Source organism: Artibeus jamaicensis, unplaced genomic scaffold, assembly GCF_021234435.1.
Source record: "Artibeus jamaicensis isolate MK-2021 breed Jamaican fruit bat unplaced genomic scaffold, CSHL_Jam_final scaffold_833, whole genome shotgun sequence".
In the NCBI taxonomy this organism is placed as follows: domain Eukaryota; kingdom Metazoa; phylum Chordata; class Mammalia; order Chiroptera; family Phyllostomidae; genus Artibeus; species Artibeus jamaicensis.
This window is the reverse complement of record NW_026522056.1, coordinates 2,784,160-2,811,709: the sequence shown is the minus strand read 5'-3', so window position 1 is coordinate 2,811,709 and position 27,550 is coordinate 2,784,160. Positions and strand designations below refer to the sequence as shown.

Here is a 27,550-nt window from a genome sequence, read left to right as displayed (position 1 = left end):
TTTTCTCATTGGTGCCACCTGCAGACCGAAAAGTAGTGCCTGGCCATTTGAGGAGGCTCTTGACAGCGACACAATGACCAGAACAGAGGTCAGCGGGGCGGACTGAAGGCGGCCACTGCCGCGAAGCAACAAAGGCTGGGCGTGCTGCGCGGCGGGCTGGGCGGAGGGGCCACCTCGGCGATGGAGAAGTTTCAGGCCGCGATGTTGCTCGGGAGCGTCGGTGATGCTCTCGGTTATCGAAACGCCCGCAGGGAGAACAGCGCCGCAGGCGCGAAGATCCAGGAGGAGCTGCAAAAGCTCGGGGGCCTGGACCACCTCGTACTCTCACCGGAGAAATGGCCTGTGAGTGACAACACCATCATGCACTTGGCGACGGCCGGGGCCCTCACCACAGGTAAGGCTCGGCCCCCGTGCCCCTTGGGGTGTCGCCGACCCCGAGGTCTTGCCTTGAGCACTGGAGTTTTGAAAGCAGAGCCTCTCCACCACAGTGTCGCCCAGTGCCAATGCTAAAAGTGGCGATTTAGTTTACACCAGTGTCCCTCAGCAAATTGGACGTGCCACAGATCGTGTTTCTCATGCAGTCTTTCTGGACGACGGTAGTATTTCACTCTGCGTGTCTTCAGAGTCAGTTTCTAAAACAGTGACTTTTCGTTTGTCTGGGAACTGCTCGCTCCGCCGAGCCGTCTGTCCCTGGGTCTAAATTCAGTTAAATCTCTCAGGTTGGAGCTGTTTGGGTGAGAGCTCAACTCTGCACTGCAGGTAGTAGCCTTAGCCTGAATTTACTTCAAAAGAATACAGATAAGCCAGTTTGGAAATTTGGACGAATGAAGATAATACTGTTTGGGGAGCACAACTAAATTCCAATGAATTAGAGTTAAAATGCCAGCTCCCGAAATGTAATTTAACTTGGCTAGTTGCTTATACATAAATATTTCCTAAGAAAATGCTGTAAAATTGGTTGAATTTGGGAGATGGGGAAACAAAGTTTCTTGAAATATCCTTTCAACAGAAAGTTGACTTTAGGATCAATGAGTTTTTACATGGATTTCAGACAAACACGTATAAATATGTAGCACAATTTTCTCTCAAGTTACATGCTTTTAAGAAAATCTGTGTTAATAGTGTGTCGCCGCAAAATTCAAATCTGAGGGCAACCCTTAAATCAATGAAATCTCACTTGTGAGCTTACCTCACCATTCCAAGTGTCTGTATGAGCGTGCTCAGTTTAGTTCTGCGGTCATTGTACAAGAATGTCATCTACTTTGTGACCCGTTCCTAAATAGCTAGGGACAGAGCTAAAGCACCATAGATAAGATAAAGTGTCACAGCATGTTAAAATGGTGAAGTGTCTTTCTGAGTCTACACAGCTAAGACATCAGAATATGTCCTGTCTGAAGCTTTCAGGAAGAGTCCTGTGGGTTTTGAGCCCAACAGTCCTAAGTAGCATTCCAGCTGCCCAAGGCAGCAACGCCGACCACCCAGGAACCTGCTGGAGAGCACGTCTTTTGGAAGAAAGCCACGGCTCGTTTTAGCTGTGCACAGCTGGTCACCACTCTTAAACTTTGCCTCCTATTTTTCTGTTGGATTGATGCCGTGTGCACACGGTTCACGATCCACACGTCCTCTCTGTGTTTGCCCTCATCTCCGTTAGCACGTTAGTAAGTTTTTGTGAACGGCAGAATCCATGACATGTCTCTGTCCTGTGTGGTTACCCCTAGGACAGCACCCAGCACCGTGTGGGGCACGCCTGACCATAATGTGCTCTCAGAGGTTGGATGGAGTCAAGTCCTTTCTTGGCAGAAATAGGACATAATCTACCCTCAATGTGAAATGTATGCATGTAAGAGGATTGTGGTTTTGGGGGCATTGTTTTTAAGGAAGAAGATGTGTTGCCTCTATGTGACCACAGCCACTAGCTGTGGGAAGCGTGTAATCGCTACACCTGGCAGCACCCTCTGGCCCATGGGTCACGAGAGGGAACTCAAGAAGACTGCCGCCTTGCCCTGTAGCTCAGTTAGTTAGAGCGTTGTCCCCATATGCCAAGGTTGCAGCTTTGATCCCTAGTCAGGGTACACACAAGAACCAACCAGTGAATGCATGAATAAGTGGAACAACAAATCTGTGTTTCTCTCTCTTCCCTGCCTCTAAAATCAGTAAATAAAAAAAAAGAAGATGGATGCTGCCTTGAATTGTACTCTTCCAAAAATTCAAGAAAGCATGTTTTTTTTCAATTCATAAAAATCTAAGTTGAAATTTAATTTAGGGTTAGTTTTCAAACAGTCCTCTTTTCTTCTTCAAGTAACAAATTGTAGCCTGTAGAAGGGACCTCTGAGCTAACTCTGACGTGGCACCAACCGTGCACCAGGCGTCGCTCTAACTTCACATTGTTCTAATCCTCACATTCCCCCCAGTGGCTGACGGCATTACTGCAGTTTTCGGATAAGGGAGCTGATTCACAGACGGGTTAAATGACTTTCACTACACTACAGGCTACAGAGCCGAGTGAGTGTCAGATTAGGGACTGGAACCCAAACAAACTGGCCCCAGTGCCCATGTTCTCATGCACTGTCCCCACCACCTGAGGTCACTGGACATGAAAATAGTTCAAGGATCCCAATGAAAGTGGTTTGTCAACATGTTTTTCAAAGACAGCCAAGTTTTCACAAAGTGGAACTACATCTTGGCATACTTAAGCAATTTCACTAGTAAGTGCCTAAGCCAATAAACCATGTAGCCGTGTGGTCTGCTGAACCATCGTTCTGCTATAGAGTGAGTGTGATGAGCAAGGTCAGGTGCAGCTCGTGCGATGTCCTACTATTGGGTGTGTCCCTGAAAAGGGCAGTTGTAAATGAAAGCAGACATTGACTAGATACAGGAAGCAGCTAATACCCCACAAGATAGGAGGGTAACCCAGTGCACACAGCTTATGAGCAAAGAGCTCATTCAACACACATTTGCCAAAGGCTCCCTTGTGTGTGTGGCTCTGTACCTAGGACCACACATTCAGCCCGAAGATGGAGGGCTTCCCTTTAGGGGCTCCAGCGCGTGACATTCTTGGTTCTCCACCACTTCTCACCAGAAAACCATGTTCCCCCTCTGGGCCTTACTTCCAGCTGACAATTCCTTCATCGTAGGGTTGTGTGAAGATTAAATGAGACAGCAGAAGTTATTACGGACCCTGGCTTGTCTAGCTCAGTGGATTGAGCGAGGGCCTGCAAACCAAAGGATCAAGGTTTGATTCCCAGTCAGGGCACATGCCTGGGTTACAGGCCAGTTCCAAGCACGGGACGCACGAGAGGCAACCATACATTGATATTTCTCTCCCCTTCTCCTTCCCTTCCCCTCTAAAGATAAACAAATACAATCTTTTTAAAAATTAAAAAAGAAGTTATTATGGGAAGATGGCTTGTGGAAACACAATTAATGTCAGTCTTTTCCCAATGTCTTATGCATCTGAGGGCCAGCAGCTCCAACAGTTGAGGCCAAGCAAAGTCACCCTGTCACTGTTGCTGTGGGAGAGGAATGAGGGAGAGGGAGTATGAGCCCCCCGGGGACATCAGCAAATGTCACCTGTATGTCCGTGACCTGCAGGGGAACAAGGGCCCTGACCAAGTATGAGCAGACAAGGCCCGTCCAGACTCGGCTCTGTATTTCTCTTGCCCCGTCAATGTCTCCCTGATAACAACATTTCAAAAAGTTGACATTTTTCTTACAAAGTAGCTTGATGTTGGTATTGTGACTTTTCTTCATCATGAGATTCATTGGGAGACTTACAGGTGATTTTATAAGCTGGTTTGTCTTTAGGAGACTCGGTAGGTGAGAGAGGAAATTAACTGTGTTGCACAGTGTGGAGAGATTCAGGTGAGAGGGTCCAAGGCTCTGCAGCTTTGAAAAATCTGTTTCTACTTTAAATCCTAACCTGAAACCAGAGTGAGGCTTGGAGCTGTCATTTGTTTTTAAGAAAAGAGTATTTTTTTCCTTAATAAAAGGATGTGATTCCAGAATACAAGGAATTATTTTTGGAGACCCTGGGAGGGGCAGGCTCATTAACCCGGGATTGAGTCGTGAAAGGCTGTTGGTAACAGCAGTGCTGATGACAGGCCTGGACACATCCCAGGGGCTCACGCCTCCCAGCTAGAGGTTACTCATCCCAGTAGGGTCACCCATGGAACACCCCCCATGTGACCAGAAGAACCCATTCCTCCCAGTCAAGGTCTTCCCACAGCCTCTCTGTCCAACTGGGGCAACACGGAGTTCGGCCAGTGTAGGACCGGTGGGCGGGGCCTCGTGGGACTCCCCTTACTGTTACGAGATCGAAGAATGGGACAGAAGGACTTAGACTACTCTTGCACCGAGTCCTATCTCCAAAGGGTCACAACTCCAGGATAGGAGGGTGCCACTTGCTAGAACCATGGCCAGGACCGAGCCTTTCATCCTGGAGCAGGGAGGGGTTTGCCAAGCACACGTCTGATCTTTCTCACCCCTCCGTGTTGGGACCCCGGCTCTGACCTGGCCTAACGAAGGCTGTAGTCAGGCCATGGGAAGGTCAGCGGGTTTTGAGGCCAACAGTGCTCCACTGCCTGCTCTGAGCCCAGGGTGGCCAACCGCTGGTCCCTTGCCCCTCCCCCGCACCTCCCCAAAGATGGGAAATCCACCACCGAAGAGAGGAGGGGCGGTAGCTGGCTCCTGATGGGGGCCTGCAGCGCAGTATTTAGCACAGACAAGTTGTTGGGGGCTGGGAGCTGCATCCGCAGGGGCACCCCATGCCTGCCCGCCTCGCCTAGTGCAGCAGCCCCTCCACCGCCCCAGTCCCGCCCTCCCATATTACCAGGCACCTTGGATGCCAGTTTTGGAGGGTGTGTGGCCTCTACCCACCGTGCTGTGGATTAATTTAGTGGCAAAAATGCCCAGGCTCTACAATCAAAATCCATCTACCAGCTCTGGCCTTGGGCAAGTCACGAAGCCTCACTGCGCTTTATCTGGAAAAATAACAGTAGGACAACTAAGAACCTAGCAAAGTCGCGAGAGGATTTCATGAGATCATCCAAGGCATAGTGCCCGGCAGACGGCAGGCGGCCCGTGCGCATTGGCCCCTCTGTCCTCTCCACCCTGTGATCTTCGAGGGACTCGAGGCCACACTTGTGCCCAGGACACCTTCACACAGTGCGGAATGCAGTTTGTTTTGGGACGATGCCTGGGGAGCAGTGGCAGCCTCATCGGTGTGAGAAGAAGGGAATAGCTGGTGGGAGAGATTCGGCTTCCCGTGCCTTAGCCGTGGGTCCTTAAAAGCCCAAAGGGAACAGGCAGATTTCGATCATTTGTCCTCACACGGGCAGAACGGCTAGCAGCGCGTGATCATTGTGGGGTTCTCCCTAGATTCTGTACGTAACTAGAACAGGAAGCACAATGACAACCTATAAAGTCTGGAAATGAGACGCAATCTGAAGCAAATTATACGTCTGCACGTTAAATTTCTCTAGTAGCTAGGGCTGTGTGAGATGGATCCCTAAAATCTCCCTCCTCTCACCGACTTGGAAACGTAATGCTTGCTGTCACGGCTGCGTTGGGGGTTAGGAGGCAGGCGCCCCTCACGCTCCCTCTGACCCTTCCTTCCTCAGACTACTGGTGTCTGGATGACCTGTACCGGGAGATGGTGAAGCGCTATGTGGAAGTCCTCGAGAAGCTTCCAGAGCATCGGGCGGACCCAGCTACCATTGAAGGCTGCTCACAGCTGAAGCCAGACAATTATCTCCTCGCCTGGCACACACCTTTCAACGAGAAGGGTGAGGGAAGGCTTGCTTCTCCCCCTAAATTCGCATGCTAGAAAACCACCATGGGGCACTAACCCACGTGTCTTCCCACCGATGGGCCGCCTTGCAGACTTGCGTGAGTTGGGAGGGATTTGCCAGGGTTTGTAGGGCACTGTGCTGCTTGGAGAGCCAGCTCGGCGCAGCACAGAGTCTGTTCAGAGGACACCAGCTTCCCGGCAGTTTGTCACTGTCCCTGGTGTATTTTAAGAAACATTTTCCACTGCTTTCCCTTTAAGTTTGTAAAAAAATAATTTGCCAGAACATCAGGGAAAACATACACCACCTGCATACATGTCAGTGTCCACGATAACTTCCCAGGTTTATGGGTGATGTATTTAGATAACCACAGTCTCTGCCTCAAGGGTCTCAGCTCCTTGGGGTCCGGACCTTCCACTCTGGGTTTATACTGAAGGATAACATCCAATCAAATGAAGTCAATAATAAAAACAAAAGTCAATAAATCAAAATTGATGGAACCTGACAGTCGTTAGAATTATCAGACAAGGATGTAAAATAATATGTATTCTAAGGGGTTAAAGGGAAGAGGGGGAAAGTAGGCGAAGGGTCTAGTCAAGGAACATGTTCGGGTGACCCACGGATATGAACAATAGGGTGGGGACTGAGTGTGGGCGGGCGTGGTTCTGGGGGCAGGGCCAGAGTAGGGAAAGCAACGGGGGAAAAATTGGGACAACTGTAATAGAACAACAGTAAAATTTACAAAAATAGTATGTATTCTAAATTTCAAAAAGTTACATAAAGACATGCAGGTGTAAAAAAGACCCAAATTACGTTTCTATAGAGAAACATTACAATGTCTGAGTTTAAAACTACATTGGCCGAGATGAACAATTTAGACATTGGTAAGAAAAGATTAGTAAGTTTAAAGACACAGCAAAAATACTATCCAAAATGGGACCCACAGAGAAAAAAGAATCCCAAAATATCAAAAGAACACTAGTGAGCCATGGAACAACCTAAAGCGACCTAAGATGCCTGTAACTGGAACCCTTAACAGAGAGAAGGGGAACAAAGGAAACAAAGGTTTCAAGAAATAGGGGACAAATACTTCCAATTTCGATGAAAACGGGAAATTCACAGATCCAAGAAACTCAATAAATTCCAAGCCCCCCCCAAAAAAAGACCCACGAAGAAAACCACACCAAGGCATATAGCAGTGTGGATTTCAATCACTCAAACCTAGTCCTCGGGTCACTCAAATTTTGAGTGATTTCAAATCACTCGAAACTAGTACTCAGGTCAACACAGATAGTCAAGGCAAGGCAAGGACAATAGCAGAGTTCTTATCAGGAGCAACATAAAGAGGACACAGCGAGCAATGTCATTCCAGTGTGGAAAGAAATCATTTCAACCTAGAATCCTACCCCCAGAAAAGAGATCTTTCACAACCAAGGCCTCGTAGCCTCTTCAGGTGAACAGCAGCTGAAGGGTCCATCGCCCGCGGAGGCGCACCACCAGGAGTGCTGACGGAAGTCACGCAGGCAGTGGAAGAAACAGCAAATGGAAATGGGGACCTATGCGAAGGCATGGAGACACGTGGAAACGGGAACTGCACAAGATTATTTAACTTGTTATTAAAATGTCTTTAAAAGAAAATTGACTTTAACAAATCCTAATGATGTATTGCAAGGTTTATAAATTACATGTAAGCAAATGCATGACGCAGTAGCACAAGGGCTGAGAGTGGAGAGGCGGAGGTGTTCCATCATAAGGAGGTGTACAAGGTGTGAAGTGGTACAAAATCACATGGAGACAGACTACACTAGGTTAACGGTCTATACTATAAGCCCTAAGCAATCACTAAAATCGCAAAATAGTTATGGTTAGTAAGCCAAGAAAAGATTTTAAAATGAATCATTTTAACAATATTTGCTGGGGATGCAGCCATCGTGAGACCTGTGCCGGCCCCATTGGCTTGCCCAATCAGTGCCCCTGAGCTGGAACGTTACCCTGTGTGGAGACCAGGCATGGAGCTCTCAAGCCCAGAGTCTTCTCTTGAATAAGTCTTCCCCTGTTCTGGGTTCTCAGTGACCTTCCCGTACTGCTTAAACATGAGTGTCATATGGAACATAAACAGCCTCACCAGTGCATCTGCCCTGTGGGGAGAGAGGAGGTCTTCACCAGCAGCACAAGGAAGTGTGGTCCATGGCCTTACCTTGGCTTCAGGAGGGACCCACCAGCCCTGGGAGATCAGAGCATACTACTAACTCGAATCTTGCTGTGTGGCTTCTCCTTTCTGTGAGGGATGCCTGTTCCAATCTGTGCCCATGTGTTCAAAGTCATCCTTGCTGACTCTAAACCTGTAGAAGGCACAGTGGAAGGAGGACTGTAAGACCCTCCTCCTGGGGGTGGCACTGTTATGGTCTTTGCCATCCTCCACACAGTGGGAACCTTTACCTGGGATTGGTAGCTGAATCTTCTTGCTCAATAACATTCAATACTAAAAATGCAGAAAAGAGTGAAAGGGCTACAAATAACAGATAGAACAAAGAGAAAATAAATAACAAGATGATAGACTTAAACCCAACCAAATCATTAATCACATCAAATATAAACAGTCTAAAGATCCCAAACAAAATGCAGATCGGAGGGGATAAAAAAGCATGTTCCAACTATATGATGCTTATAAGAAATGTACTTTAGCCCTGGCTGGCATGGCTCAATGGATTGGGTGCTAGCCTGCAAACCAAAGGGTCACTGGTTCAATTCTCAGCCAGGGCACGTGCCTGGCTTGCAGGCCAGGCTCCCTGGTGCAGGGCACTGGGGCACACAAAAGGCAACCACACATTAATGTTTCTCTCTCTCTTTCTTTCTCCCTTCCTCTCTCTCTAAAAATAAATAAATAAAAATTTTTTTAAAAAGATGTGTTAAAAAATAAGAAATGTAAATCTATAGACATAAATTGGTTACACAGAGAAAGATATATCATGTAACATTAAGCAAAGGAAAGCTGGAGTGACTCCACTAATAAAGTAAATTTTAGAAGGAAAACAGAGGCAATTTCATAATAACAAATGCATCCATTTATCAAGAAGACATAACAATCCTAAATGTGTATGTATCTAATAATAAACCTTCAAAATATACAAAGTGAAAACTGATAAAGTTGCATGCAGAAACACAATTATAAGCAGAAATTTGAATATTAAGAACTCAGACCAATGACTTTCATTTTCACCTTAAGAAACTAAAAAAAGAAGAGCATAATAAGCCCCCCAAAAATAGAAGAAATGAAATAATAAAGATCAGGGCCACAGAATCAGTGCCACAGAAAACAATAGAGAAAATCAACAAAACCAAAAGCTTGTCCTTTAGGATAAAAAAACATAATCCTGAGGTTCCAGCCAAGATGGAAGCATAGCTAAAAATGTTTCTCTTCCTCGCACAACCAAAAGAAAGATAACAACCAATTTTAAAACAATGAACAACAAGAACTGCCAGAACAACAAACAGCATGAAACTCCACCAAGGAGTTAAAGAAACAGTCATCCAGATCTGTAGAGCGGGCAGAGATGGACAGCTGGGCAGACAAGGCAGCAGACCCTGCGGGCAAGGAAGGGCTGGCTCATTGGGAAACTAAAGACTGAAAGCCTCTAGTGGTAAAATGCTGTGGGAGTTGTGAAGGCAGGAGAAACTCCCAGTCTCACAGGAGAGTTCATTGGAAGGTAGAGCTAGAGAAGGGCAAGTGAGCGGCATTGCTCCCTCTCTGACCCCTCTCCCACAACGCAGCCAAGAGAGTTGCCCCACCCTGGTGAATAGCTAAGGCTCCACCCTCTTACAACTTAACAGGTGTGCCAAGGCAAAGAAATATGGCCCAAATGAAAGAATACATCAAAATTCCAGAAAAAGAACTAAGCAACAAGGAGATAGACAATCTATCTGGTGCAGAGTTCAAAATACTGGTAATCAGGATGCTCAGAGAGTTAATTCAGCTCAGTCACAAAATGAAGGAAGAAATAAAAGCTATACAAAGTGAAATAAAGGAAAATATGCAGGGAACCAACAGTGATGGAAAGGAGACCAGGGCTCAAATCAATGATTTGGAACAAAAGGAAGAAATAAATGTCCAACTGCAACAGAATAAAGAAATAAAATTCAAAAAATTAGGAGACACTTAGGAACCTCTGGGACAACTTCAAACATTCCAATATCCAAATCATAAGGGTGCCAGGAGAAAAGAAAGAATACCACATTGACAACTTATTTGAACTAATAATGAAGGAAAACTTCCCCAACCTGGAGATAAAAATAGACTTCCAGGAAGTCCAGGAAGCCCAGAGAGTCCCCAAGAAGTTGGATCCAAGGAAATACACACCAAGGCACATCATAATTGCATTACCCAAGATTAAAAGTAAGGAGAGAATCTTAAAAGCAGCAAGAGGAGAGAGTTACCTACAAAGGAGTTCCCATAAGACTATTAGCTGACTTCTCAAAAGAAACCTTGCAAGCAAGAAGGGACTGGAAAGAAGTATTCAAAGTCATGAAAGGCAAGGACCTACATCCAGGATTACTCTATCTGTCAAAGCTATCATTTAGAATGGAAGGGCAGATAAAGTGCTACCCTTCTTTCTTCATAAGCTCAAGTTAAAGGAGTTCATCATCACCAAGCCCTTATTATATGAAATATTAAAGGGACTTAATTAAGAAAAAGAGGATAAAAAACTATGAACAATAAAATGACAACGAACTCATAACTGTGAACGACTGAACCTAAAAAACAAAACAAAAGCAAAGCAAACTAAAACAGAATCACAGTAATGAACATCACATGGAGGGTTATCAGTGGGGAATGGGAGGGAAAAGGTACAGGGAATAAGAAGCATAATTGGTAGGCATAAAAATAGACAGGAAGAGGATAAGAATAATAAAGGAAATAGAGAAGCCAAAAAACTTATATGTATGACCCATGGACTTGAACTAAGCACAGGGGGTGGGGGATGCTGGTAGGTGGAGGGTACAGGGCAGAGGTGGGGATAAAGGGGAGAAAAAAATTGGGACAACTGTAATAGCATAATCAATAAAATATACTTTTAAAAAAGTGTATAATCCTCTAGCCAGATGATGGGGGAAAAAAGAGGAAGGCACAAATTACCAGTATCGACAATTAAAAAAGTGACATCACTATAGGTTCTACAGAAATTAAAGGAAAATAAAGGAACATTAACATTTTTATGCTAATAAATTTAACAACCTAGATGAATATGCAAACTACTGAAGGGCACTCAGGAGTAAACGGATCACCTAAATAGCTTTCCATCTGTGAAATAAATTACAAAGAAAGCTCCAGATCCAGATGGCCTCACTAAGGAATCGTACCAAACAGCTAAAAAAGAAATAATACCAGTTGCACACAACTTTTCCAGGAAATTAAAGAGGACAAATACTCCCCAAATTCAGTCTTCTGCTCTCCAGAATTTTCTAATAAAAGAATGAAAAGGCAAGCCACATATTGGGAAAAATATTTGCAAAACATTTATCTGATAAAGGGTTTGAATCCTGCGTGTATACAGAAGTCTTGAAACTCAATAGGAAGAAAACAAGCAACCTAATACAAAAACAGGAGAACCATTTAAATGAACACTTCACCAAAGGCACATGAAGACATGCTCACCATCATTAGTCATTACAAAAATGCACATTGAAACCACAATGGGATACCACCACATACCTAAGAGGATGGCTGAAATCAAAAAGTGATCATAGCAAATCTGGTCAAGGATGTGGAGGAGTCTCTGGTGGGATGCAGAATGGCACAGCCACTTTGGAAGCCTGTTTGTCAGTTTTTAAAAAGTTCAACGCCCCCTGCCCCACCCACGTGAGCTAGATGTTCCTCTCCGAGGCAATTACCCAAGAGAAAAGAAAGCATATGCCCACACAAAGATTTGGTTATGGGTGTTCAGAGCGTCTTATCTGTAATTGCTCCAAACTGGAAACAAGCCGAATGTTCATCAGCAGGTGCATGGATAAATCGGTTGTGGTGCATCCGTACACTGGAGTTCTACTCAGGAAAAAGAAAGGGGCGGGGGGGATCAGCTATTGATACACAACGACAGCATACTCAAAATGGTTATGCTGAGTGAAGGAAGTCAGGGAAAAAGTCCGTTCTGTGTGACTCCGTTTCTATAAATGTATAGAAAATGCTAATGAATTTGCAGTGCCAGATCAGTGGTTAGTGGAGACTGAGGAGAGGCACGGGAAAACTTTTGGGGGCAATGAATATGTTCGCTATTTTTAGGTGCTGGTTTCCTGGATGTATCATTTGTCAAAACTTATCAACTTGCATACTTTAAATATGTGCAGGTTGATTATATGTCAATTATAACTCGATGAAGGTGTTTTAAAAAGAGGAAATATACACGAGTGAAAGCATACTGTGTACACAATTGCATCTTCTACATTTTCACAGTAAAAGCATATTATGAGCACCTCCTTTTATCAAAAATTCTGTTTTTAATGACTAAATACCATTCCAATATATATTCAAATTTACAACATATTTACAATATATTTAATTTCCTTTATTTGTCAGACATAGGGACAGTTTGCCTATTCTTCATTCAATTAAATGACACTATAATAAGCCTGTTATTACATGGTTTTTAATACACTCTTTAGATTATGCATGAAAGCTGGATGGTCAGAAGTGGAGTTATTGGAGCAAAAAACTAAAATCGAGTATTTCATGTTCCGCGCAGGGTCAGGGTTTGGAGCTGCCACCAAAGCGATGTGCATCGGCATGCGGTACTGGAAGCGCGAACGGCTGGAGACCCTTATTGAAGTCAGCATCGAGTGCGGCAGGATGACACACAACCACCCCACAGGTAACACTGGCGTCGGGACTGGAGCCTGTTGTGTGATTCTCTGCCCCAAGGACTAGACTGGACTCTTACATGATCACATTCCCTGTTTGGTTTGCTAGTTGGTGGCAGACTTGGGTTTTTCAATCTTCAGTTCTTCTTAAATTCTGTTTTCAAGCTAAAAATGAGACTGGCGGTGAGTGTGGTGATTTGGAGAATGCAGAAGAAGCATCAGTTGTCCAAACAAAGCTGAGATCTGGGCTGAAGTCATGGGAGCTAGCACTTGGGTTGTCAACACGGAGGGCAGCCAGGGGTCGGGACCCTTGCTGCTGGGAGCTGCACCTGGGCCCAGGGCTGAGGGCCAGGGCTGGGAGCCAGACAGACCACTCAGTGGCTGTGTGAGCTGGACCGAGTCACTTAACGACCTGTGCCTTTACTCCCTCGCCTGTAACAGGGATGATTATGGTGATGGGAACCCTGTCCACTTACTCTGTGCATGGGGATAAAGTGAGTAAAATAATAAAACCTCTTAGCACACGCTCACCGCACATTGTGCACAGAGGGACCAGCTGCATCCTGGGATCCCCCACCACGTGCCCACCACACAGGGAGGGCGGATGGGGCCGCCCCAGAGCCCGACTGTGAGAAAGCCAGTCAGCTCCTAATGTTAAAAAAAGAAGAATGACTTGAAACTCATGTACCTGTGACCTGCCCTTAATTACAGCAATGTGGGTGATGTGCCCCAGCCCCACCCAGCCAGAGGTCCAGAGCCTGCCAGCTGCTCTCTGGTGACTGTTCTCCTCTTTCAAGGTCGCTTTTAGGGGGCACCCTGTGTCTTCCTGGAAAGTACTCTTCTGTAGGTGCAAACTCTAGTGGGTGATGTAACCCCCCTGACGGGTGGATGTGGCAAAATATGCTGATGAGTTTGCCCAAGGTGGTAACAGGCTAAGCTGTAACTTCCGCAAATAAGTGGGTTAGACGTTTGAAGTGTACGCGGGAAGGCACAAAATTCAACCAGTTGGCAGGATCTTGGATGGTTGAAAAGAAGTTAACACTGGACATCTTCTAACTAACTGACTTGACTAGAGGTAAATTTAAACACAAAACGTACAAACATGAGAATGTTGAACATTTGGAAATAACACAATGAATACGAGAATCTGGGTTGAGAGTTTAAACTCTAAACCTTCGGCTAATATATGACCCACTCTTATTAAACGAGTGTCGTTTTACATGTTTAATAGCTAAGTCATTTACATATTTCTAGGAGGATGACTGGAAATGTTTTAAGGGTTTGACTGCACACAATTAGCACCAGGATGTGCACTTGAAGTCTACTCTCCTTTTCCATTTTTGAAGCACCTTTGCCAGCAAGTGTTAATCATTTCAGTTACAGCATTATCCTGGACTCTGCTGCTGAAACACTCCATGAGAGGAGGTGGAGCAAGGGCGGGCGGTCGGGGCAGTCATTGAACCCTGGGTCAGGGAACCAGACACTTATGCCCTCCATCAAAATGATCCGTAACTGATGCCTTGAGGAGTGGCCAAACAGCCACCAAGAGTGTCTTAGCAAGATGGCAGTGCCTGTGGGGGTGACTTTCCTCTCAAGTCCCCCTGTGTGCCATGAATGAAAGTGAATATGACCGAGATATGATGTGATCTGCTTAGGGAGGAGAAGTGGCCATTTTCCCAGAGGGAAAAGGCCGTGGGCAGTGGCCAGTTTCTCCGTGGAGAAAAAGGCGTCGAGCCCCCTCCTCCTGGGTTTTTATTGGGTTCCAATACACAGGAATAGGGGGCAGCAAGGATCAAGCAGTAGATAACATTTCAAAGAAATCTGAGGGCTTACTATGAGTCTGAGTCGGTCAGGAACAGAGTTTTAGGGTTTCCTGCTGAAACCTTTAACATATGAATGAAAGCACTCTTAGCAGAGCAGATTTCACAGGTTTATCAGGAAGTATTTGTGATGCCAGATTTTTCCCCAGGACACACTCTATCAAGGCAAGGAGCTGCACCTCTCCTCAACAGGTATTCAGGCTTAAGGGGATTAGAGCCAGGAAGTACTTCTCCCAGAGAACATGGGGACTTGGGCTATGTCAAAGCCCGGGGCGGGGGGCCAGAGTCCATTGCTGTTTGTTGCAGCCCTCCCCAGTCCTTCCATGAAGGCCTCCCAAGTGATCGAGTCTGGCTTAGGTTGCCCCCCGCTCTCAGGGGTCTTACTCATCATTGACTTCCAACCAAGCTTTGGGGGCAGGGAGAGGAAACTGAGGCAGCCTTTGCTACCAGAGGCAACCTTTGTCTCCTGTGGCTAATGTTCCAGAGGTCTTCCCTCACCCTTAGCCACAAGGGGTAGAGATACAGTTCCTAAAACCAGGCAGAATGGTCTACAACAGTGCCCTTTCTCTGGTGGGCACCATCATTGCATGGACATTACTGTGAGCATTTGTCTGTGGTTAGAATCATCTGTCCCAGAACGGCCCTTGCAAGATGGATATTGTACCTCTTTGTGCAGAGAGGAAGGGAGGTCAAATGTGTGAAACAGTTGCCCATGGTCCTACATCTGTAACACCCACCCAGCATCCCAGAGCAGGGTGCGGCCCAGGTGCATTGTTGCCCCTCTCTCCCCACCGCCCTCCAGGCTTCCTCGGGTCTCTCTGCACAGCCCTGTTTGCATCTTATGCCATACAAGGAAAGCCACTGGAGCAGTGGGGGAGAGACATGATGAAGACGGTCCCACTGGCTGAAGAATATTGTAAGAAGACCATCCGGCACATGGCAGGTGAGCGTGGCTGCCTTTCCTGTCGCACTTGCTCTCACTGCCAACTAGAAAGAGTTGGGTCTCGATTTACACTCAGAGCAAATTTGGACAGACTCCACTCCCAAAGAGGTCAAGGTCGTTTCCCCACGGTGAAACCAAGAGCATCCCCAAAGGGTCTGTGTGAACAGGAGGACCCCACAATGAAGGCCTGAAATAACACCTGCTTAGGAGGGCCCCAGATGTACAGAGACCCATAGAGGTGCCAGGACGAGCAGGGTGCATACAGCAGATTCTTGAGTTCTGTGTTTCATTCAGTGTCACTGTGTTAAAACGTTGAAGAGATGCTGTTAGGAACTTAACTCTTATTTATATCAATTAGCTTGTACTAAAATTGGCTTCCTTATACGTCATTTCACTTAAAGTCACAGAACCTGTTGAGGATGTTAAGTGGGGACTTACTGTACCTAGATTTAATTTTCCAAATTGTCCTTAAGGAGTCCATTTTTCAGAGAGCAATGAGGAATGCCAACCCTGCTCTGTGAACCTGATGGACAGCTGTGCCTAACCCAGGAGACTTAAGTCTCCCACACAAAAGCCAGATGAAGAGGCCTGTACCCACTGATGACATGAACTCTCAGGAAGTTCTATCTGTCCCAGCTGACCCCAAACTTGTCATCTAATGATTCACTCTTTTTGGCCACGAGTGAGGTCAACCCAGCCAAAAGCAGCCAATCCAGCAAAGGCCCTAGGGGATCATGGCGTTACTGGAGTTCGGGCGGGGCAGTGGAGGGGCCTCAGAGCTCTTCTTGGCCTGCACCCCTGTCCCCATCACATCGCCGAGGGCAAGCAGGTGCAATCCTAGGAAATCCAGGGCTTTCTCCTCAGGCGGCTGACCCGCAGAGGGACGTGGGCTGCATGAGGAAAGCAGACAGCTGCATGCGGCCTTTGATGGTCTTAAATTGTGGAGGAGACTTAGGGAATAAATTATCCAAGTGGTCCTGGAGGAGAGGGAGTTGAAGGACCAGCAGGTGGGAGCAGGGTTGTTAATTCTTCGGAAAGCTTGAGGCTAAAGTCTGAAAACATAAAACCAACAAATCACTTTACTGTCGTCCTCCAAGCTGCGGGTACTACCTTCTAGAACGCCTCATGCAAAGCTTCTAGAATAACTTTTAAAGGAGACGTTTGCATTTACATCTGCCTGGACCTAGTGCTGGAAAACACTTCTCCACCAGGTCCCTGTTCCAATGAGAAATGAGAAGCCTCCATGTTCACAGCAAACTGCAGGTGTCCCTAAGCAGTGATCCCTCTATAAACCTAATTATAGAACCTGAGTGGCAGCAAGCTATTTTCATTTGAGTTAAGTCATTGTTATCTCTGGGTTCTCGCCAGCCTGGAGGAGCTTGGTCTGTGATCACTGGGTTAGTCATCTGCCTCACCCCGTAGGTCACCTTAATGTGAAAGAGACAGGTAAATAGCATCAGTGTATGAGACTGCACAGTTACTGCTTATTCACATTATATTAATAAACACTTCCCCAGAACTCCAGTATCAAAATGGGTTTCCCCAACGTTTTCTAAGAACAAGTAGTCAAAGGTGTTTCATGAACAAAAAAACAGGGAGGAGAGTCATTGGTCTGATAATTTTGAGACTGACTTTGTTCTTTCTGTTTAATTTTAAATTTGTTTAACTCAGAGTTTTATAAACCTCTATGGCAGAACCATTTTTAAATTTATTTTTATTTTTATTTTTAAATATATTTTATTGATTATGCTATTACAGTTGTCCCAATTTTCCCCCTTCCCTCTAGTGATCCCCCTTCGTTCATGTCCATGAGTTGGGCACATATGTTCTTTGGCTTCTCATTTCCTATACTACTCTTATCCTCCCCTGTCTATTTTGTACCTGCCAATTTGTACTCCTTAATCCCTGCACGTTTCTCCCATTCTCACCCTTCCCCCTCCTGCTGGTAAGCCTCCATGTGATCTCCATATCTACGCTTCTGTTCCTGTTCTGCTTGTTTGCTAGTTTGTGTCTTAGGTTCAGTTGTTGATAGTTGTGAATTTGTTGCCATTTTAATGTTCATAGTTCTGACCTTTTTCCTATATAGTTCCCTTTAGCATTTCATATAATAAGGGCTCAGTGATGATGAACTCCTTTAGCTTTACCTTGACTGGGAAGCACTTTACTGCCCTTCCATTCTAAATGAAAGCTTTGCTGGATACAGTAATCTAGGTTGTAGGTGCTTGTTTTTCATGACTTGGAATACCTCTTTCCAGCCCCTTCATGCCTGTGAGGTCTCTTTTGAGAAATCAGCTCACAGTCTTATGGCAACTCCTTTGTAGGCGACTGTCTCCTTTTCTCTTGCTGCTTTTAAGATTCTCTCTTTATCTTTCACCTTTGGCATTTTAATTATAATGTGTCTAGTGTGGTCCTCTTTGGATCCAACTTGTTTGGGACTCTCTCTGTGCTTCCTGGATTTGTATGTCTATTTCCTTCACCAAATTAGCAAAATTTTCCTTCATTCTTTTTTCAAATAAGTTTTCAATTTCTTCCTCTTCCTCTTCTTCTTCTGGCAGCCCTTTGATTTGGATGTTGGTACGTTTGAAGATGTCTCAGGGGCTCCTTATTCTATTCTTATTTTTTTCATCCTTTTTTCTTCTTGCTGTTCTGATTAAATGCTTTTTACTTCCTTATTGGTTCCCAGTAGATTTTTCTTTATTTTGCTTAATGTAACCTTCATTTCTGCCTGTCTTTTTTATGCTGTTGCAGTACCCGGTGTTTTCCTTGAGCATCCTGATAACCATTGTTTTGAACTCTGCATCTGATAGGTTGCTTATCTCCATTTCATTTAGGTCTTTTCCTGGAGTTTAGTTTTGTTCTTTCACTGGGCCACATTTCTTTGTCTCCTCAGTTTGGCAGCTTCCCTGTGTTTGTTTCTGTGTATTAGGTGGAGCTGCTTTAACTCCATGTCTTAGTAGTGGGGCCTGTTGTAGAAAAGGCACCTGTAAATTGTGTGGGGTGGAGCCTTACATAGTCACCAGGCCAGGCGGTGGGGGGAAGGTAATCCATTTCACCACTCTATGACTCTGTGTTGGGGAGGGCTCAGAGAGGGAACGGTGCTGCTACCTGGCCTCTGGAGGTTGCCAGATTAGAAGTTGTCCCCTGGCACTAGCCCCCTTGCCAGTCACTTCATTTTCTCCCCTTCTCCCCATATGCCACTTGTGCCTTTCCAACTGTTGTCCTGGTACTGAATTCCAGAGGGTCTGGGTCTGCGTGAGTCCTAAGTCTTTGTGGGCTCTTGCTAATCATGCAGTTCCTTCCACCACTGCAACCAGCACTGGTTTTTCACAGCCAGAAGTTATAGGGACTTATCTTCCTGGTGCTGGAACACTGGGCTGGGTGGGCTGGTCTGGGATCACTTGTTCCCAGGATAGGCCCCCCTGATTTTTATCCACCACACGTGAATATGGGACCACCCACTCTGCCACATCTCCACACCTCTCCGCACCTCTCTCTGCCTCTGCCTCTCTGCCCCTCCTACCAACCTGGGTGAATGTGGCCTCTTTAAATCCTTGGTTGTCAGACTTGCATACAGCTTGATTTCCTGACAAATTTGGATGATATTCGTTTTATAGTCTAGTTGTAATTTTTGCTGTAGTTGTGCATGGAGGTGAAGCATGTTTACCTACACCTCCATCTTGACCAGAAGTTAATTTTTATTTATTTTATTTTTTGATATGTTTTATTGATTATGCCATTATAATGGTCCCATTTCCCCCTTTCATTCCCCTCCACCCTGCACACCCACTCCTCCCATTCCCCCTCTTTAGTTCATGTCCATGTGTCACAAGTTCTTTAGATTCTATATTTCCCATCTATTCTTGTCCTCCCCCTGTCTATTTTCTATTTATCATCTATGCTACTTATTATCTGTACCTTCTCCCCCCCCAACTCTCCTGTTGCTAACCCTTCATGTGATCTCCATTTCTATGGTTCTGCTCCTGATCTAGCTGTCTGCTTAGTTTGCTTTTGTTTTAGGTGTGGTTGTTAATAACTGTAAGTTTGCTGTCCTTTCACTGTTCATATTTTTTATCTTATTTTTCTTAGATAAGTCCCCTTAACATTTCATAAAATAATGGCTTGGTGATGATGAACTCCTTCAACTTGATCTTATCTGAGAAGCACTTTATCTGCCCTTCCATTCTAAATGAAAGCTTTGCTGGATAGAGCAATCTTGGATGTAGGTCTTTGGATTTCAGGACTTGGAATACTTCCTTCCAGCCCCTTCTTGCCTTGTAAGGTCTCTTTTGGGAAATCCAGCTGACAGTCTGATGGGAACTCCTTTGTAGGTGACTGTCCCCTTATCTCTTGCTGCTTCTAGAATTCTCTCCTTCATTTTAATCTTGGCTAATGTAATTATGATGTGCCTTGGTGTGTTCCTTCTTGGGTCCACCTTCTCTGGGACTCTCTGAGCTTCCTGGACTTCCTGGAAGTCTATTTCCTTTGCCAGATTGGGAAAGTCCTCCTTTATTATTTGTTCAAATAAGTTTTCCACTTGTTGCTGTTCCTCTTCCCCTTTTGTACCCCTTTAATTCAGATGTTGGAACATTTAAAGATGTCCTGGAGGTTCCTAAGCCTCTCCTTATTTTTTTTTAAATTCTTATTTTTCATTCTTTTCTGGTTGGATGTTTCTTTCTTCCTTCTGGTCCAATCCATTGATTTGAGTCCAGTTTTCTTTCCATCACTATTGGTTCCCCATGGATTTTGCTTCATTTCATTTAGTGTAGCCTTCATTCTTTAAATCTAATTTGCGACCATAATCAACCAGTTCTGTGAGCATCCTGATCACCAGTGTTTTGAACTGTGCATCTGATAGGTTGGCTATCTCTTGGTCACTTAAAAGTATTGTCTCTGGGGCTTTGATTTGTTCTTCTGCTTGAGCCATAATGTTTTGGTCTGTTCGCACCTATTAGTATGAGGGGCGAAAGCTTAAGTGTTCATTGGGGTGGGTCAACTTAGTTGCTGCGTTGTGACTGGGGGTCAGAGAGGGATCAATGGTGCTTGTTCTGCTCTCTCTTTGATTTCAGTCCCCTCTGCCACTTTCCATGAGCAAATTGAGCCCTTCTGGTGCTGGTTCCCGGGTGGGTGGGCTTGTGTACATTCTAGACCCTGTGGGTTTTCCCAACGAACTCTCCTGTGAGGCTGGGAGCCTCTCCCAGAATCTCAACCATCAAAAGTTTTTTCAATCGGTGGTTTTAGCCTTTATTTCCCAGAGCTGGGACCCTGTGTTGTGTGGTCTGTCTAACTGCCTGTTTCTTCACCTTGTTTATCTGCGCACAAATGTGTGACCACAGTCAGCCAGCCGCCTTGTGCCCTCACTGGGTCCGCCCATTGTCATCCCGCACCTGGGATCCTCCAACTGCTGCCTGCATGCCTGAGTCAGTCTGACCGCTTTTTCCTGCACGAACCCGCTTTGCCAGCAGCTGTCTCTGCCCCTCTTACTGGTCTGAATGAATGGTTCGTTGTTGTCGAACTTCGGTACAGTTTCATTGTCTTTCTGTTTTGGTTGCATTCTGGTTTTTAAATATTTGTTGTTCATAAACTTGGTTGTGCGAGGAGGTACAGTGTTTCTACCTACGCCTCCATCTTGGCAGGAAGTCCAATTTTTTATTTTTAATTACAGTTGATATTAAGTATTATTTTATATTAGTTTCAGGTTATAGCATAGTGATTAGACATGTATATAATTTAAGAAGGGGTCCCCCCAATAAGTCTAGTACCCACCTGACACCATACATAGTTATTACAATTTATTGACTGTGTTCCCTAAAATGTACTTTACATCCCTGTGACTATTCTATAACTACCCATTAATATCTCTTCTCCCTCCCCATTTGTACTTCTTAATCTCTTTTTAACAAAATACCTAAAATCATCCAGAAAAATAATATTCTGTAGAACACTTCCAAGAAACATTCTTTTAGGGCCTTCCGATTAGTCTATGATAACACTGGCAGTCAGGACAACTAGCAAATTAGTTCCATGTTTTTGTGTTTGAACATCTACTTCCAAAGTTACCTGGTCATTTGCTTGGGAAAGAACTAAGTCTGAGCTTACACTCACACCCAGTGTGAGCTCTCTGTTACAACTACAGGTCTCTGCAGGACTAATGGGATCTGTGAATTCTGGTCCCTGCCCTGTTGCTTCTGTCTTTCACTTTTAATCTTATTTCACTAAAACAGATCTTAAATGGGCCTCATCTTTAGTTTTATAAAACAGAGTCATTGCCTTGATTGGTGTGGCTCAGTGGGTTGGGAGTCATCCCGCAAAACAAAAGGTTTCCAGTTCCATTCCCAGGCAGGGCATATGCCTGAGTTTCAGGCCAGGCCCCCAGTTGGGGGCATGCAAGAAGCAACTGATTGATGTTTCTCTTGCACATTGATGTTTCTCTCCCTCTTTTTCTCCCTCCGTTCCTCCTTCTCTAAAAATAAATACATAAGATCTTTTTCAATTATTTTTATTTTTAAAATATATTTTATTGATTATGCTATTACAGTTTTTCCATTCCCCCTCCCTTTATCCATCTCTGCCCAGCAACACCCCTCCCACCCACATCCCTGCCCCCTTAATTTGTGCCCATGGGTTGTACATATAAGTTCTTTGGCTTCTACATTTCTTACACTATTCTTAATTTCCCCTGTCTATTTTGTACCTATCATTTATGCTTCTTAGTCCCTGTACCTTTTCCCCCATTCTCTCCTCCCCCTCCCCACTGATAATGCTCCATGTGATCTCCATTTCTGTTCCTGTTTTAGTGGTTTGCTTAGTCTGTTTTTGTTCTGGTTTTAAGTTCAGTTGTTGATAGTTGCGAGTTTGTTGTTATTTTACTGTTCATATTTTTAACTTCTTATTTTTCTTAGATAAGTCCCTTTAACGTTTCATATAATAAGGGCTTGGTGGTAATGAGCTCCTTTAACTTGACCTTATCTGGGAAGCACTTTATCTGCCCTTCCATTCTAAATGATAGCTTTGCTGGATAGAGTAATCTTGGATGTAGGTCCTTGCCTTTCATGACTTCAAATACTTTTCAGTCCCTTCTTACTTGTATGGTTTCTTTTGACAAATCGGCTGATAGTCTAATGGGAACTCCTTTGTAGGAAACTCTTTCTTTTTCTGTTGTTGCTTTTAAGATTCTCTCCTTGCCTTTAATCTTGGGTAATGTAACTATAATGTGCCTTGGTGTGTATTTCCTTGGGTCCAACTTCTTTGGCACTCTGAGCTTCCTGGACTTCCCAGAAGTTTATTTCCTTTGCCAGATTAGGGAAGTTTTTCTTCATTATTTGTTCAAATAAGTTTTCAATTTCTTGGTCTTGTTCTTCTCCTTCTGGCACCCCTGTGATTTAGATGTTGGAATATTTAAAGTTGTCCCAGAGATTTCTAAGCTTCCCCTCATTTTTTTTTTTTGAATTCTTGTTTCTTCATTCTGTTCTGGTTGAATATTTATTTCTTTCTTCTGCTCCAAACTGTTGAGTCCTGGTTTTCTTCCCATCATTGTTGGTTCCCTGTACATTTGCCTTTATTTCACTTTTCATAGCCTTCATTTTTTTCCTCTGTTTTGTGACCATACTCAACAATTTCTGTGAGCATCCTGATTACCAGTGTTTTGAACTCTACATCTGGTAGGTTGGCTATCTCTTCATTGTTTAGTTTTATTTTTTTCTGGAGCTTGATCTGTTCTTTCATTTGGACCATATTTTTTTTTAGTCTCAGCATGCCTGTTACATAGTAAGGGGTGGAGCCTTAGGTATTTGCCAGGACAGTGCAACCCACTTGGCTGCATGTGGCATTGTATGTGGAGGAGGGGCCCGAGAGGGAACAGCGCTACTTGCTCAGCTCTTTGCTGGCTTTCAGCCTCTTCCTCCATTATCCATAAACAAATTGGGCCTTTTTGGTGCCAATTTCCGGGTGGGTCATTTTGTGTACGTTCCAGGATCCTGTGAGTCTCTCTAATGAACTCTTCTGTGAGCCTGGGAGTTTTCTCCTGCCACAGGTTTTTTCAGCCAGAGGTTTTAAGGCTTTATTTCCCCATGCTAGAACCTTGGGTTGTGTGGTCTGTCTCACTCCCCAGTTGCTCCTCCCAGTTTATCTGCATGCAAGTGTGGGGCCACCCACTCCACTAGCCACCTCCTCACTGGGAGTTCTCTCTGCCTGCCACCCATCTCCTCCCACCCATCTTACCCATCTATATGAATGTTTCTTAAACTCCTTGGTTTTCAGACTTCCGTATAGTTTGATTTTCTGGCAGTTCTGTTTTTTTGTTTTTAAATGTGTTGCTGTCCTTCTTTTGGTTGTGTGAGGAGGCACAGTGTGTTTATCTACTCCTCCATCTTGGCTGGAAGTCCTCAATAAGATCTTTTTAAAAAAGGAGTCATGCCACTGTTTCCGAAGGCCTGTGATTCCCACAGCAACCTGGAGTGTCCTCCCAGGGCCCATCCCAGGCACTTTTTTCTGTCCCTGTGGTTAGAAGGGTTTCCCTCTGCAACCAGTGACCACCTAACCCCTCTCTGGTCGCTGCTCTGTTCCTCCACTCCCCGACCACAAACAGACACATCAGAATCCTTGGCTCCTCTTGAGTCAGTTGGTTCCCGCTGGCCTGCCTGGCCACTTAACCATTCTACTCAGTTGGCATCCTGGGCAACCTGCTTGCTATCAAGGAGGACAAGGTCAAGTGTCCCACCAAGGTGAGGGACGGTGAAGCCATCATGACTTCCCAGGTGCTCTAAGACTCACTGCTCCATCTCCTATCCTGTGCCAGCAAGTTTAACTGCTACTCCAGACTCATCTCTGAGTCAATGTCCTCTTCACTAAGTGATGTCAGAAAATTTGCTTTGATACCTCTGGGCTCTGGATGTCCAACTGGTAATTAAGAATAGTAAAATGAAGGAACTAATATAAAGGACACATGGACAATAACGAGGGGGTGGAAACGGGAGGGAGGTGGGGAGGGCTAGGAGGGTGGGCTGGGATGGGGGTAAAAGGCAGAAAACTGTACTCGAACAACAATTAAAATTTAAAAATAAAGAATCGTAAAATGTCCTTTCTCCCTACCTTGCAGAGAGTGATGAATTAATATACAGTCTCAGAATTTCCTAAGAATGCCGTGAAAAATACTGCAATTGCTATCTTAGTTCAGAATCCAGTAAAGCAATTCTTTGAATTATTTTGTTCCCCTTCCATCTTCCTTGCTATTACTTCAAAGCAGCTACACATATAAGCATGTTTTAATTTCCAGAACAGTCGGTGAGGCCAGGTACCAGGTTCTTCCCCTGTGCCCACGCTGGATAAAAGTCATCGCTCTCTATGTGGTGTCCCCTCCTGCTCACCGCCCACAATGTTCTTGATCCCTGGCCCTGGGCCCTGGGCCACACTCCCCCACTAACCCTCACGTGCCAGCTGATGGCCATCCCATCCTGCCCACCCTGTTCTCTACATTTAGAGTACCAGGAGCACTGGTTTTACTTTGAAGCAAAGTGGCAGTTTTACTTGGAGGAGAGAAAAATTAGTGAAGACACTGAAAGCAAAGCTGCCTTTCCTGATCATTATGATGCGGAGGAGAGGGACAAGGTAAGCCTTGCTGTGGCAGCAGGGGACCGGCAGCTCCTCTGGGTCCACGCCTGGAAGCCACTCTGCACCTGGACTGTGTTATTGCCTTCCAAGCCCTCTGTCTAGTGGGGCTGCCCCAGCAGTAAAGATGGGCTGAGGGGGTAGCTGCATGTGGAGGGACCATGGGAGATGTCACTGTTCCTCAACCCGACTCAGACTGAATGTCGCCTGGATGTGGGGTCATGACAGCCCTGTCACAGCACTCTCAATCCCCTTGCCAGCTCTGTCTCTTTCGCACAGACCTCCTGGGCACCTGACATGCTGTCATGTGCTTGTTTGTCTAAGGAATATCTGTCTCCGGATGGCTGGGATGTAAGAGCCATGAGAGGTGAGCCTTCCTGCTCGCTGTCCATGCCAGCCCGGGGCAGTGCCCGCACACAGCTGGTGTCCCATAAGCGCACAGCGGGTAAACAAACAGTCCCTGACGGACCCGGGAGCTCATGCTCTGACACAGACTGACACCACCCTACTTTTGGCCCACGCGCTGACCCGTGGCTCTTTCTTCAGACCTACAGGAAATGGAGCTCAGAGGGCCGAGGGGGCCGACGGGGCCACGATGCCCCCATGATTGCCTACGATGCTCTCTTAGGAGCCAAGAACAACTGGACGGAGCTCTGCCATCGGGCCATGTTTCACGGAGGTGATATTTCCTTCTTTTTTTACTTTTATTTTTAAATTTATTTATTTATTTTTAGAGGGGAAGGGAAAGAGAAAGAGTGGGAGAAAAACATGAATGTGTGGTTGCCTCTCATGTGTTCCCCACTGGGTACCTGGCCTGCAACCCAGGCATGTGCCCTGACTGGGAATTGAGCTGGCGACCCTTTGGTTTGCAGCCCATGCTCAATCCACTGAGCTACACCGGCCTGGGTGGTGATATTTCCTTCTTTAGTGGATCTGGACTTCCAGGAGGCCAGCACCCACTTCTCATGCCAAAGCAACCTGTCAGGATGTCCAAAGCTTTAGGCATCGGGGAACCCCAGAATGCGGGTCTTTCTGTGAGGGGGCACTGGCCCCAGTATACTCGTGCATGGATATTCCAGGCTGCAGGCAGGTCACAGCACTGCCTCAGGTGGCCCCGTGATTCTGAGCTTGGAGAGAATGCAGTGTTTGGGGTCGCTGAGGTGGAGGGCCCGTCTCCCTCATGGCTGCTGCCGGAAGAGCGTGCAGATTCTGCTGGTGCTGGCCTTGCAAAGTTCTGATCTCTGCAGTCATCACCTTGTCCATCACCTCTGCAGACCCTGGGCATAGAGATGTTGCACTTTAGAACCAGGTGGTCCTGGATGTGAACACAGTTACAGGCCTGTCTCTCTGAAGGAAGAGGGTGAGACCCGATCCAGGGGGCTGTTGAGGCCGTTCAGTACGTGGTGCCAGGAGTTCACCCCTGTGCTGCTGGGTGGCAGCGCTCTTTGCCACAGGGGAGCCTGACCTCCCTCCTGGTGCCCGTTTTCTCCTATAAGTGTAAAGAAGATGCCGTGTTTATGTTACACCCTGGTGGGCACGGATTCCACTGATATTAGAGTGACTATTTTCAGAGAGAGTGCTGTTTCTGGTGCCGAGATGGTTGAGACGTTAGCGCTTCCTTCAGGCCAACAGGGAGCGTTCTTCGAGAGTGCAGGGGACCCCAGTGGGGGAGGAGGAGCCCAGGAGGGAGCGATGGAAGCCAAGGGCAGCAGGGTGGCCGCAAGCATGGGAGGAGAGGACCTTCAGGGGGGTGCAGTGATCACCCAGCCCGGGTCCCTTAGCTGAGAGCAGGAGGAGGGGGGCATGCAGGAATCTTTGTGAGGTGCTCGTGAGGGAGCCTGGTGCGACTCTGGCCACCCTAGAGAGCCTGGAGGGGAGGACTTGCAGGAATGCCATCCCCATGGGAGGTGGTCTCCCTGAGACCCTGGGATGACAAGGCCATCTGCTCTCGCTGTGTGTTGTCAGAGTGTTTGAGGAGGGAGGAAGGGGAGACATCTGTCTTCTTAACTGGGGACAGCAAAAGCCACCAGGGCCCATATGGCACTGCCCAGAGCAAAACTGGGGCTTGGCATGAGGAAGAGGAGGGAGGCTGAGAAAGCACTGGCAATGCCTCCTGCTGGAGAGTGATCAGCCCAATAGAGTCTCTAAGGCAGGCCCTTGGCAAGGAGGCCCTGGTTAGTGTCAAGTTCACTGTGACGCACCCCTTCCCACTTTTGATCCCTGAGGACCTGTGTTTCCATTCCAGGTGAGAGTGGGGCCACAGGGACCATCGCGGGCTGCCTGTTTGGATTGCTCTACGGCCTGGATGCTGTTCCCAAGGGCCTGTACCAGGAGCTGGAGAACAAGGAGGAGCTGGTGCACCTGGGCGAAGCTCTTCACCGCCTGTCCACAGAGGAGAAGTAAAGCCATTTCCCTTTCCAGGGGGACCCATTCTACCTCTGGGTGCCCCAGGGGAGTCCACATGCAGCTCACTGGACTCTCAGCTCGCTGAGAATCCATGCCTAATCGACCATGCTTTATAAAATACATTGTTTGTCCTAGAAGAA

The 27,550-nt window shown here is 46.1% G+C and overlaps 1 protein-coding gene across 1 annotated transcript; it reads left to right on the top strand.

Moving 5' to 3' along the window:
* ADPRHL1 (ADP-ribosylhydrolase like 1) lies at positions 1-27,550 on the top strand. The gene is made up of 7 exons (XM_037125688.2): positions 1-394; positions 5,619-5,783; positions 12,524-12,649; positions 15,261-15,401; positions 24,877-25,004; positions 25,551-25,683; positions 27,250-27,550. Exons 1-7 carry the CDS (start codon positions 181-183, stop codon positions 27,405-27,407), a joined length of 1,065 nt encoding a protein of 354 aa, XP_036981583.2. The 5' UTR covers positions 1-180; the 3' UTR covers positions 27,408-27,550.

Coding starts and splice junctions, on each gene's coding strand:
- ADPRHL1 (XM_037125688.2), top strand. CDS start 181: ATGGAGAAGTTTCAGGCCGCGATGTTGCTCGGGAGCGTCGGTGATGCT. Junction 5,784..12,523: donor CACACCTTTCAACGAGAAGG/GTGAGGGAAGGC, acceptor TGTTCCGCGCAG/GGTCAGGGTTTGGAGCTGCC. Junction 12,650..15,260: donor GACACACAACCACCCCACAG/GTAACACTGGCG, acceptor ACCGCCCTCCAG/GCTTCCTCGGGTCTCTCTGC.